The sequence below is a fragment of the Pan paniscus genome, chromosome 3 (assembly GCF_029289425.2).
Source record: "Pan paniscus chromosome 3, NHGRI_mPanPan1-v2.0_pri, whole genome shotgun sequence".
NCBI lineage: Eukaryota > Metazoa > Chordata > Mammalia > Primates > Hominidae > Pan > Pan paniscus.
In genome coordinates, this window is record NC_073252.2 from 164,501,279 (window position 1) to 164,515,203 (window position 13,925).

The 13,925-nt window shown below is 36.2% G+C and overlaps 1 protein-coding gene across 4 annotated transcripts in view; it reads right to left on the reverse strand.

Moving 5' to 3' along the window:
* The window catches only part of SPOCK3 (SPARC (osteonectin), cwcv and kazal like domains proteoglycan 3), a 496,712-nt gene that overhangs the window by 4,531 nt on the left and 478,256 nt on the right, over window positions 1-13,925 (reverse strand). For all 4 annotated transcript variants that reach the window (XM_055111986.2, XM_055111987.1, XM_003821795.3 and 1 more), the window contains one exon: window positions 4,068-4,130. In XM_055111986.2, coding sequence (XP_054967961.1) covers window positions 4,068-4,130 — 63 coding nt within the window. The remainder of the gene's footprint in view (window positions 1-4,067; window positions 4,131-13,925) is intronic.

The window sequence follows — 13,925 nt, forward strand, 5'->3', positions numbered from 1 at the left end:
CTGATTAGTGCCATGCTTATATTAAATCACCCAGACCACTTAGCATGGCAGAAGACCTGTCACCATCTGCCTTCATCGCTGCCAACTTTCTACTTTCATTTCCCCAAATGTTCATTCCTATATTCCAAGTTCTTTCCAAATCAAGCTATGTGTTTTTCCCAAATTCAATGCTGTTTTGTCTCTTTACACATTATGTCGACTAGAATCTCTCTCCTCTCTCTTCTACTTTAAGATTTGACGTAAATGTGACCCACAATTTAAAGTCTTCTTCAAAATGAAAGATTCCTGATTACTTCTTCCATTCTCTGTGTGTGTGTGTTTGTGTGTGTGTGTGTGTGTGTGTGTTGACTGTCCTTGCATACTTTCACCACTACATTGTGATATCGTCTATGGTTAGAAATATTTAGGTTCTCTTCATTTTCATTGTTGTGTGAACAACATCTCAAGTCCATGGTCGAGTGGGAACACAGTCTATTGGGAATAGTAGAACAGATAGATGAATATTTTTTATTTATTATTTATTTATTTAATTTTACTCTATGTTTTTTTTTCTTTTTTTATTATTATTATACTTTAAGTTTTAGGGTACATGTGCACAATGTGCAGGTTAGTTACATATGTATACATGTGCCATGCTGGTGTGCTGCACCCATTAACTCGTCATTTAGCATTAGGTATATCTCCTAATGCTATCCCTCCCCCCTACCCCCACCCCACAACAGTCCCCAGAGTGTGATGTTCCCCTTCTTGTGTCCATGTGTTCTCATTGTTCAATTCCCACCTATGACTGAGAACATGCGGTGTTTGGTTTTTTGTCCTTGTGATAGTTTACTGAGAATGATGATTTCCAATTTCATCCATGTCCCTACAAAGGACATGAACTCATCATTTTTTATGGCTGCATAGTATTCCATGGTGTATATGTGCCACATTTTCTTAATCCAGTCTATCATTGTTGGACATTTGGGTTGGTTCCAAGTCTTTGCTATTGTAAATAGTGCCACAATAAACATATGTGTGCATGTGTCTTTATAGCAGCATGATTTATAGTCCTTTGGGTAGATACCCAGTAATGGGATGGCCGGGTCAAATGGTATTTCTAGTTCTAGATCCCTGAGGAATCGCCACACTGACTTCCACAATGGTTGAACTAGTTTACAGTCCCAGCAACAGTGTAAATGTGTTCCTATTTCTCCACATCCTCTCCAGCACCTGTTGTTTCCTGACTTTTTAATGATTCCCATTCTAACCGGTGTGAGATGGTATCTCACTGTGGTTTTGGTTTGCATTTCTCTGATGGCCAGTGATGGTGAGCATTTATTTATTTATTTATTTATTTTTTGAGACAGAGTCTCACTCCATCACTCAGGCTGGAGTGCAGTGGGGCAATCTGGGCTCACTACAACCTCTGCCTCCCAGGTTCAAGTGATTCTCCTACCTCAGCCTCCTGAGTGGCTGAGATTACAGGCATGCACCACCACACCAAGGTAATTTTTGTGTTTTTAGTAGAGATGGGGTTTCACCATGTTGTCAAGACTGATCTCAAACTCCTGACTTCAAGTCATCCATCCACCTCAACCTCCCAGAATGCTGGGATTACAAGCATGAGCCGTCATCCCCGACTAGAGACTTATTTTTATATCTATAAAATGTAACATACTCTATGGCACAATGCTCATGATAAACCCTTAATTAGTAATTTAAAAGTGAAGTCGTGTTTTTAAATAAGTACTCCAACACCAGAATATAAGTTCCAGGAGATAAGAATATTTTCTTTTATTTTCTGACTTTTTTCTTTTTTCTGTGACCAGAAGCATAACAGTTATTTGGTGAAATTTAAAAAATAAATAAATAAATGGATAAAAGACAAAACTTAGTCTTGTAACCATATAACATCATAACTTCACTATCTCAAAAAGTTTGAAAATTGTTATATGTAGATTAACTTAGTTTAAAAAACTATAATTTATTCAAAATAGCTGAACTGCTAATCTTTCAATTAGATAGACAGAATATCATTAACTTCAGAATGCTTTCTATGGATTAAAGGCCAGAAAAAAATAAGGAAAAAATTCAATGTTGTCACATCTACAGCTTTTACAACTACCATTTGAATTTGACATAAACATGTTATGATGTATAGTTAGTGTGACCATAATTGATACTTTATGCCAGTAAAGTTGGTTGATGTCTGAAGTTTTAGCATAATTCTTAAGAATATTCTCTTTTCCTTTCAAAGACTGAATCTCCAAATCAGGACATGGGGCATCATACTCCTATATAACAAGTGATCAATTTCAGACACGTACTAATACCCCACCCAAATTAGAAGAAATGCTTAAAGACTTTAGTGTTCTCTATAATAATTTTCATTTATATTATGAAAGAATAATGAAGGTAACTCTTCCCAAATGGGAACTAAGTATTTTTTTATACCTTCAAATAATCAAAACCTGTATTCTAATAGATTTTTGCTACTAATAGAATTTAAGTAGAAAATATTTTTAAGTTGAATTTCAATGGCTTTCTTTATGGTACATGGCTAAACTTTGATTTGCCAAGACAAATCTATATAAGAACTTATTATTATTATTATTATTATTATTATTTCTGAGATGGAGTCTCGCTCTGTTACCCAGGCTGGTGTATGGTGGTGCCATCTCGGCTCACTGCAACATCTTCCTCCCCGGTTCAAGCAATTCTCCTGCCTCAGGCGCCAGAGTAGCTGTGATTACAGGCACACACCACCACGCGAGGCTAATTTTTGTATTTTCAGTAGAGGTGGGGTTTTGCCATATTGGCCAGGGTGGTCTTGAACTCCTGACCTCAGGTGATCTGCCTACCTTGGCCTCCTAAAGTGTTGGGATTACAGGCGTGAGCCACTGTACCCAGCCAGAATGTATTATTTTCATTTGTGAGCTGTGGTATCTCCTGCATCTTGTAACAGGGTCAAAAGAAACATGACACATTGTAGCATTTATCATCAGTAATTTTCACACCTAAAAATGTTTTATTACAAAACATTAAACTTTTAATTTTGTACAATGGGCACTGAAACAAAGATTTGCAAGTAATGTGAAAAATCCTCTTATTTAAATGTAATATATTGTAATTACAAAGATAGTAAGTCAAAATATAAAACAGATTAATCAGATCCAGAGACATTAGAGTTATGTGCCATTAAATACACGAGTGTGTTAATATACGTGAAAAGAAATATTGCATGTGTGCTGTCATGCTTTGAATTCTAAAATAGAAAAAGAACAGTGGCAAAACTGGTGACAACCAAATAAAGTCTGAAGCTTACTTAATAGGATTATAGCAATGCTAATTTCTTAGATATTTACAAATGTTTCATCGTTATTTGGCACATGCAAGACGTTATATTTAGTGGAAGCTGGGTGAAGAATGTTTGGAAACTATGTACCTTTGTCACTGTTTTTATAAATGTAAAACTATTCCAAAAATAGTTTATTTAAAAATTGTAAGTTTATAAGAATAAACCACTCATATGTAACAGTTTAATAATCTGTTTATATCCAAACATTCAAATATTTCAAGGCTTTGAATAAAATCTGAAATATCTATCTACTTATACATTTACTTATTAAAAGAAGGGTAGTAAAAAACACTAATGAAAAATACCAACAAGTCTATTCAAATTTCCCTGAGGTACTCAGAGCACTTTTCACCCAATTTATAAAACTACATGCTTTAAATAGCACATATACATATATATATATATTTGCCATCAATTCTTAAATCTTCACCATAGAATTTGAACTGAATTTTCTGCTGATGTTTTAACTTTAGCATTGCTTAAATCTCTCTTTTTACTTAATAACTTTCAAAATGAACATTATATTAGGGTAATAAAACAGACATAATATCTTTCAATAGGTAAGGTAATAAAAGTAAGTTTAATGGCTTTCAAAAAGTTCATAAATTTTGTTGCTGAAATTTAGTGCAGTCTATCTTTGTTGGATTAATATTGATTTTATGTTGCTGTTTCCCTGGGGTTATTTATGTAAGCAATAAAGCCTTCAGAAGAATGATCTATTACTCACCTAGGAGCTTCTTTACCCCTTGCCGCTTCTGAATATTGCTGAGCTCAGTCTGGCAAGGTGGGTCTGCAACGACATTAAAAATGTTACTTCAAGGATTCTAGTTAAACAAAGAAAGTGTAATTTCTATGTTATCAAACTTCACTTAGTCTTTTTGTGCCTTTGGAAGACATGTATTACATATTAATTGGTTTACTTATAAAGATACATTCATATAGGTACATACATGTGTCTATCTATCATCTATCTATCTATCTATCTATCTATCTATCTATCTATCTATCTATCTACTATCTATCTATAGAGACAGAGAGAGCACTCATACTACTTTCCTAATTGTCAATATATCACCTTGGTTTTCCTCAGAATTCCTGGATATGGATTTTTTAAAAGTATAAAAGATAACTTATATGATGAAAAATACTTCTTATCATTTACTTTTAAAAGGTCAATCAAGTCAGAAATGTAAATTCAACTAATTGACTGCTGCTGAAGCAATTAACTGATTATGTTTTCCCCTCATTTAAAAGTTTCTGTGATATAGACAAGTAACTTTGTGTTACAAAAATAATCTAGGAAAAAGTTAATGCTTCTTTCCAGTTATGTTAAAGACCTTATTATAAATTTTAATATTGTATAATGTTAAGAGATATTAGTCTTTTTAGTTTCAGCCATATATGCAATTTAGGAACAGGATATAATATAAAATTATTTCTGATAAGCCGTTATTTTAAAAATAAGCTGAAAACATTTAAACCAATCTGGAAATAGTCTTGGCCTATTTTCAAACTCAACCACTTGAAGGAGGACGTTCATAGAGAAATGTAAAATTCTGAATAGTCACAATATAGTTTGCCTTATATTATTACTCTTATATTTACTGTTGCCCTTCATATCTGTGAGTTCTGCATTTATAGATTCAACCAACCGCTAATTGAAAATTTTCAAAAAATAAAAATCTAGGGATGATTTAAAGTATATAAGAGGATATGCATACGTTATATGTCAATATTTTGCCATTTTATAGAAGGCATTTGAGTGACTCGATTTTGGTGTTCACAAGTGGTCCTGAGATCGATCCCCCTCGGATACTAAGAGATAACTGTATGTAATTATATACACATATAATATGTAATATATACAGTCTTATCTGCAAGCAGTTTAGTGCATTTTATATTCATATTCTAAAAGCTTGCTGTTAATGCTTGCTATATAAAAGTGGCATTAGAAAATAGTAAAACTGCAAAATAATATACTATATCTTATTGTCCTGTGGTACAACTTTTTAGGAAAAAGGCAAAGTATATTAATTTAAATGTTTTTAAAATTTTATAATACATTGAATTCAAAATATTCAATTATTAAATTTCATGTAACAAAGTGGAATAAAGAATGAGATAGGTGCTTAACATATACTTTGTAGTTTAATATGTGAATTTAATCTTGCAGAATCTAAAAAAAAATTCACCTTATAGAATCTATAATGTAAAGAAAGAGAATCATTCCAAGATGGCCAAACAGGAACAGCTCCAGTCTATAGCTCCTAGTATGAGCGACGCAGAAGACAGGTGATTTCTGCATTTCCAACTGAGGTACTGGGTTCATCTCATTGGGACTGGTCAGAAAGTGGGTGCAGCCCACAGAGTATGAGCCGAAGCAGGGCGGGACATCGCCTCACCTGGGAAATGCAATGGGTTGGGGAATTCCCTTTCCTAGCCAAGGGAAGCCGTGATAGACGGTACCTGGAAAATTGGGACACTCCTGCCCTGATACTGCACTTTTCCAATGGTCTTTCTTAGCAAACGGCACACCAGGAGATTATATCCTGCACGTGGTTTGGTGGGTCCCACGCCCATGGAGCTTTGCTCACTGCTAGCACAGCAGTCGGAGATCCAACTGTGAGGCATCAGCGAGACTGGGGGAGGGGCGTCCACCTTTGCTTAGGCTTGACTAGGTAAACAAAGCAGCCGGGAAGCTCGATCTGGGTGGAGCCCACAGCAGCTCAAGGAGGCCTCCCTGCCTCTGTAGACTCCACCTCTGAGGGCAGGGCATACCTGAACAAAAGGCAACAGAAACTTCTGCAGACTTAAACGTCCCTGTCTGACAGCTTTGAAGAGAGCAGTGGTTCTCCCACCCCGGAGTTTGAGATCTGAGAACAAACAGACTGCCTCCTCAAGTGGGTCCCTGGCACCCGAGTAGCCTAACTGGGAGACACCTCCCAATAGGGGCTGACTGACACCTCATACAGCTGAGTGCCCCTCTGAGACGAAGCTTCCAGAGGAAGGATCAGGCAGCAACATTTGCTGTTCTGCAATATTTACTGTTCTGCAGTCTCCACTGGTGATACCCAGGCAAACAGGGTCTGGAGTGGACCTCCAGAAAACTCCAACAGACCTGCAGCTGAGGGTCCTGACTGTTAGAAGGAAATGCAACAATCAGAGAGGAATAGCAGTAACATGGACAAAAAGGACATCCACACCAAGACCCCATCTGTAGGTCACCATCATCAAAGACCAAAGGTAGATAAAACCAGAAAGATGGGGAGAAACCAGAGCAGAAAAGCTGAAAATTCTAAAAACCAGAGCGCCTATTCTCCTCCAAAGGAACGCAGCTCCTCACCAGCAACGGAACAAAGCTGGATGGAGAATGACTTTGACGAGTTGACAGAAGTAGGCTTCAGAAGATCAGTAATAAGAAACTTTTCCAAGATAAGGGAGGATGTTCAAACCCATTGCAAGGCAGCTAAAAACTTTGATAAAAGATTAGACAAATGGCTAACAGGAATAAACAGCATAGGGAAGACCTTAAGTGACCTGATGGAGCTGAAAACCATGGCATGAGAACTACGTGATGCGTGCATAAGCTTCAGTAGCTGATTCAATCAAGTGGAAGAAAGGGTATCAGTGATTGAAGATCAAATGAATGAAATGAAGCGAGAAGACAAGTTTAGAGAAAAAAAAAGTAAAAATAAACGAACAAAGCCTCCAAGAAATATGGGACTATGCGAAGAGACCAAATCTACATTTGATTGGTGTACCTGAAAGTGATGGGGAGAATGGAACCAAGTTGGAAAACACTCTGCAGGATATTAACCAGGATAACTTCCCCAATCTAGCAAGGTAGGCCAACATTCAAATTCAGGATATACAGAGAACACCACAAAGACACTCCTCAAGAAGAGCAACCCCAAGACACATAATTTTCATATTCACCAAGGTTGAAATGAAGGAAAAAATGTTAAGGGCAGCCAGAGAGAAAGGTCGGGTTACCCACAAAGGGAAGCCCATCAGACTAACAGTGGATCTCTCAGCAGAAACTCTATGAGCCAGAAGACAGTGGGGGCCAATATTCAATATTCTTAAAGAAAAGAATTTTCAACCCAGTATTTCATATCCAGCCAAACTAAATTTCATAAGTGAAGGAGAAATAAAATCCTTTACAGACAAGCACATGCTGAGGGATTTTCTCACCACCAGGCCTGCCTTATAAGAGCTCCTGAAGGAAGCACTAAACATGGAAAGGAACAACCAGTAACAGCCACTGCAAAAACATGCCAAATTGTAAAGACCATTGACACTAGGAAGAAACTGCATCAACTAATAGGCAAAATAAGCAGCTAACGTCATAATGACAGGATCAAATTCACACATAACAATGTTAACCTTAAATGTAAATGGGCTAAATGCCCCAGTTAAAAGACACAGACTGGCAAGTTGGATAAAGAGTCAAGACCCATCAGTGTGCTGTATTCAGGAGACCCATCTCATGTGCAGAGACACACATAGGCTCAAAATAAAGGGATGGAGGAAGATCTACTAAACAAATGTAAAACAAAAAAAGCAGGGGTTGCAATCCTAGTCTCTGATAAAACAGACTTTAAACCAACAAAGATCAAAAGACAAAAAGAAGGCCATTACATAATGGTAAAGGCATCAATTCAACAAGAAGAGCTAACTATCCTAAATATATATGCACCCAATACAGGAGCACCCAGATTCATAAAGCAAGTCCTTAGAGACCTACAAAGAGACTTAGACTCCCACACAATAATAATGGGAGACTTTAACACCCCACTGTCAACATTAGACAGATCAATGACAGAGAAAGTTAACAAGGATATCCAGGCCTTGAAGTCAGCTCTGCACCAAGCAGACCTAATAGACATCTACAGAACTCTCCACCCCAAATCAACAGAATATACATTCTTCTCAGAAGCACATCACACTTATTCCAAAACTGACCACATAGTTGGAAGTAAAGCACTCCTCAGCCAGCAAATGTAAAAGAACAGAGATCATAACAAACTGTCTCTCAGACCACAGTGCAATCAAATTAGAACTCAGGATTAAGAAACTCACTCAAAACCACTCAACTATATGGAAACTGAACAACCTGCTCCTGAATGACTACTGGGTACATAACGAAATGAAGGCAGAAATAAAGATGTTCTTTGAAACCAATGAGAACAAAGACACAACATACCAGAACCTCTGGGACACATTTAAAGCAGTGTGGAGAGGGAAATTTATAGCACTAAATGCCCACAAGAGAAAGCAGGAAAGATCTAAAATTGACACCCTAACATCACAATTAAAAGAACTAGAGAGGCAAGAGCAAACACATTCAAAAGCTAGCAGAAGGCAAGAAACAACTAAGATCAGAGAAGAACTGAAGGAGATAAAGACACAAAATCCCTTCAAAAAATCAATGAATACAGGAGCTGGTTTTTTGAAAGGATCAACAAAATTGATAGACTGATAGCAAGACTAATAAAGAAGAAAAGAGAGAAGAATCAAATAGATGCAATAAAAAATGATAAAGGAGATATCACCACCGATCCCACAGAAATACAAACTACCATCAGAGAACACTATAAACACCTCTACACAAATAAACTAGAAAATCTAGAAGAAATGCATAACTTCCTGGACACATACACCCTACCTAGACTAAACCAGGAAGAAGTTGAATTCCTGAATAGACTAATGACAGGCTCCGAAATTGAGGCAATAATTAAGAGCCTACCAACCAAAAAAAGTCCAGGACCAGATGGATTCACAGCCAAATTCTACCAGATGTACAAAGAGGAGCTGGTACCATTACTTCTGAAACTATTCCAATCAATTGAAAAAGAGTGAATCCTCCCTAACTCATTTTATGAGGTCAACATCATCCTGATACCAAAGCCTGGCAGAGACACAGCAAAAAAAGAGAATTTCAGGCCAACATTGCTGATGAACATCGATGCAAAAATCCTCAGTAATATACTGGCAAACCAAATCCAGCAGCACATCAAGTTGGCTTCATCCCTGGTATGCACGTCTGGTTCAACCTATGCAAATCAATGAACGTAATCCATCACAAAAAGAGAACCAATGACAAAACCACATGATTATCTCAATAGTTGCAGAAAAGTCCTTTGACAAAAGTCAACAGCCCTTCATGCTAAAAACTCTCAATAAACTAGCTATTGATGGGACATATCTCAAAATAATAAGAGCTATTTATGACAAACCCACAGCCAATATCATACTGAATGGCCAAAAACTGGAAGAATTCCCTTTGAAAACTGGCACAAGACAGGGATGCCTTCTCTCACTACTCCTATTCAATACAGTGTTGGAAGTGCTGGCCAGGGCAATCAGGCAGGAGAAGGAAATAAAGGATATTCAATTAGGAAAAGAGGAAGTCAAATTGTCCTTGTTTGCAGATGACATGATTGTATATTTAGAAAATCCCATTGTCTCAGCCCAAAATCCCCTTAAGCTGATAAGCAACTTCAGCAAAGTCTCAGGATACAAAATCAATGTGCAAAAATCACAAGCATTCTTATACACCAATAACAGACAAACAGAGAGCCAAATCATGAGTGAACTCCCATTCATAATTGCTTCAAAGAGAATAAAATACCTAGGAATCCAACTTATAAGAAATGTGAAGGACCTCTTCAAGGAGAACTACAAACCACTGCTCAATGAAATAAAAGAGGATACAAACAAATGGAAGTACATTCCATGCTCATGGATAGGAAGAATCAATATCATGAAAATGGCCATACTGCCCAAGGTAATTTATAGATTCAATGCCATCTCCTTCAAGCTACCAATGACTTTCTTCACAGAATTGGAAAAAACTACTTTAAAGTTCATATGGAATCAAAAAAGAGCCTGCATTGCCAAGACAATCCTAAGCCAAAAGAACAAAGCTGGAGGCATCATGCTACCTGACTTCAAACTATACTTCAAGGCTACAGTAACCAAAACAGCATGGTACTGGTACCAAAACAGAGATATAGACCAGTGGAACAGAACAGAGCCCTCAGAAATAGTACCACACATCTACAACCATCTGATCTTTGACAAACCTGACAAAAACAAGAAATGGGGAAAGGATTCCCTTTTTAATGAATGGTGCTGGGAAAACTGGCTAGCCATACGTACAAAGCCGAAACTGGATGCCTTCCTTACATCATATACAAAAGTTAACTCGAGATGGATTAAAGAGTTAAATGTTAGACCTAAAACCATAAAAACCCTAGAAGAAAACCTAGGCAATACCATTCAGGACATAGGCATGGGCAAGGACTTCATGTCTAAAACACCAAAAGCAATGGCAACAAAAGCCAAAATAGGCAAATGGGATCTAATTAAACTTAAGATCTTCTTCACAGCAAAAGAAACTTCCTTCAGAGTGAACAGGCAACCTACAGAATGGGAGAAAATTTTTGCAATCTATTCATCTGACAAAAGGGCTAATATCCAGAATCCACAAAGAACTTGAACACATTTATAAGAAAAAAATCAAACAACCCCATCAAAAAGTGGGCGAAGGATATGAACAGACACTTTTCAAAAGAAGACATTTATGCCACCAACAGACACAGAAAAAATGCTCATCATCACTGGTCATCAGGGAAATGCAAATCAAAACCACAATGAGATACCATCTCACACCAGTTAGAATGGTGATCATTAAAAAGTCAGGAAACAACAGGTGCTGGAGAGGATGTGGAGAAATAGGAACACTTTTACACTGTTGGTGGGACTGTAGACTAGTTCAACCATTGTGGAAGGCAGTGTGGTGATTCCTCAAAGACAGAACTAGAAATACCATTTGACCCAGCTATCCCATTACTGGGTATATACCCAAAGGATTATACATCATGCTACTGTAAAGACACATGTGCACGTATGTTTATTGCAGCACTGCTCACAATAGCAAAGACTTGGAACCAACCCAAATGTCCATCAATGATAGAATGGTTTAAGAAAATGTGGCACATATACATCATGGAATACTATGCAGCCATGAAAAAGATGAGTTCATGCCCTTTGTAGGGACATGAATGAAGCTGGAAACTATCATTCTGAGCAAACTATCACAAGGACAGAAAACCAAACACCACATGTTCTCACTCATAGGTGGGAATTGAACAATGAGAACACTTGGACACAGGGTTGGGAACTCCACACACCAGGTCCTGTGGTGCGGTGGGGGGAGCGGGGAGGGATAGCATTAGGAGAAATACCTAATGTAAACAACGAGTTTATGGGTGCAGCACACCAACACGGCACATGTATAATATGTATACATATGTATACATATGTAACAAACCTGCACGTTGTGCACATGTACCCTAGAACTTAAAGTATGATAAAAAATAAAATAAAATAAAAATAAAAAAATAAAATGTAAAGGAAACCTGTTTGAAAATCTTGTATAATTACTATATTGCTCTATTTCATTTTGAAATTGATCCAATTGATCCCTTTGTTATTCCTGATAATCTTCTGAGTCTCTTATATTAAAGAATTAGGAATCATATTGCATAGTTTTTTATACAGACATTTAAAATTTTATAGCTCTCCAAATATGACATTTGAGAACTAAGAGGAAAGAGTCCAGCTGAAGTTTCAATATTATATTGAAAACAGTTCTTCTAGTTGCAATTGGCTAGTTATTGTAAAGCAGAAATAGGATTTCTAATGTTTAGCTGAACACCCTCGTGCATTTGAGTCTAAACCTGAAAATCCACGTACATTTGATCGGAATTTTGATTAGTAACCTCAGAGAATATGCCTGCCTACCAGCGTTACAAGCTCTGTGTAAAAGAACATTTTAGAATTTCAAGAAAATCATGACTGAGTGGATTGTTCAAGTACATATAATATTTGCTTTTAAACTATTTTCTTATTATTTATTAGCCAGCTCTGTAAGTCTAGCCTTTAGGTATTCTTAGAGCACTTAACTGAGACTTCATCTGTCATTTAAACTCACTTGCAAAGAACTGATCTAGAAAAAGAATAGTAACCTAACTAATTGCATTAAAGTTTGGACAGAATCAGACTATTAGGTCTACACATGGTAAGGACTAATAGGTCAGCTTAGGGTAGAGACATGGATTCATCTCATAAGATGTATTCCCCCAATGTGTTTGCTACCAACGAGTGTTTTAAGTTTATGCTAAATTCTTATTTTATGTGCTTAAAAACTGTATGAGAATCACGAATTAATAAAATATAAAATTTAATCAGAATTTTTTATTAACTGTTCTAAACCAGTAGGGAAAAGAAGAATGAAAAAAAAATAGAAGTTAAATTTCCAGATGTTGTTTGTTTTGAATATAAAATTGTTGATGGTTCTGCATTCTGAATTTAAAAACCCAAACCCCTACATTGGAGTCATTATATTAGGAATTGGTAATTTTCAATACAACAGTAACAATGCATTTTTATTTACCCATGAAATTTTGAACTAAAGAAAGAAAATGTAATTGGGATAAATAAATGTAAAATACATATATGTTTCCAACAGTTACTACAATACAAAGTATGTTTTCTATGCTTGAAAGAAGTCATTTCTAAGAAATACTTGTTTTTAGCTGTCAAATATATATGGATAATATAGAGTCAAAACTGAAAAGAAAGTGGGCATTATGGAGGTTTGTGAATCAATCTCTAAGTTGGCAGCATATGGCTGCACAGGCTGTGTACTGCACAACTCCAACAGGGTACATACCATCTACCTGAATTGCACTATCAATGGTGCCCTGAAGTTTTACAACAAGGTAGCCCTCTAGCAGTTTTTTAAGTAAGCCAGTGCCCTTAATCACTTTTCTTCTCAATACGTTATTGGTCACGTAGCCTCTCATAGAATGGTTATACTTTTAAAACTTTATTAGATTCATTTCATTCATAGAAATTTCAAATATTCACAATTCCAAATCCTCCATATTTATTTGATTTAATAGGAAAATCATATATTTTAAAAAGAATGAATTAATCCCCCATGCACTACACTGACATCTCTTCCTGTTTATTAAATGTATGCATAACCTCCAATAATGTCATTAATTTTCATTTCATTCCTGAGAAAAAACCCTGCATAAACTAGTTATTGGAAAAGGACTTGTTGATGTTATTCGTACTGAATAAGGCTATCCAATAAGTTGCACTGATGATTCTATGGCATTTTATATATAATTACTTTGTTATTTCTGAAAGTAGAATTACAAATATTTGAAGACAGAAATCAAGGAGTTTCATTTCAAATACCAGTTTATTCATGTACTGATTTCATAATGTGAAGTTGTTGAATATGAATAAACTTCAGTCCTTAGCCATAAAATGGGAATATTTATACTTTCACAGGGCTATTTCAGTAATAATTTTATGTACACAAAAGACTAGGTGGAGCTGAATAAATGTTAGTTTTCTTTATCATTCCTTTATCTTACACAACAGCGTTTTCAATAGAATAGCAACTAATAAATGATTAGCTTTTTAGATTAAGTAAAAGTAGACATACTTTTATGAAAGCACATTCTTAACACGTAAGGTAGCTAAAATCCCAAATCGATAT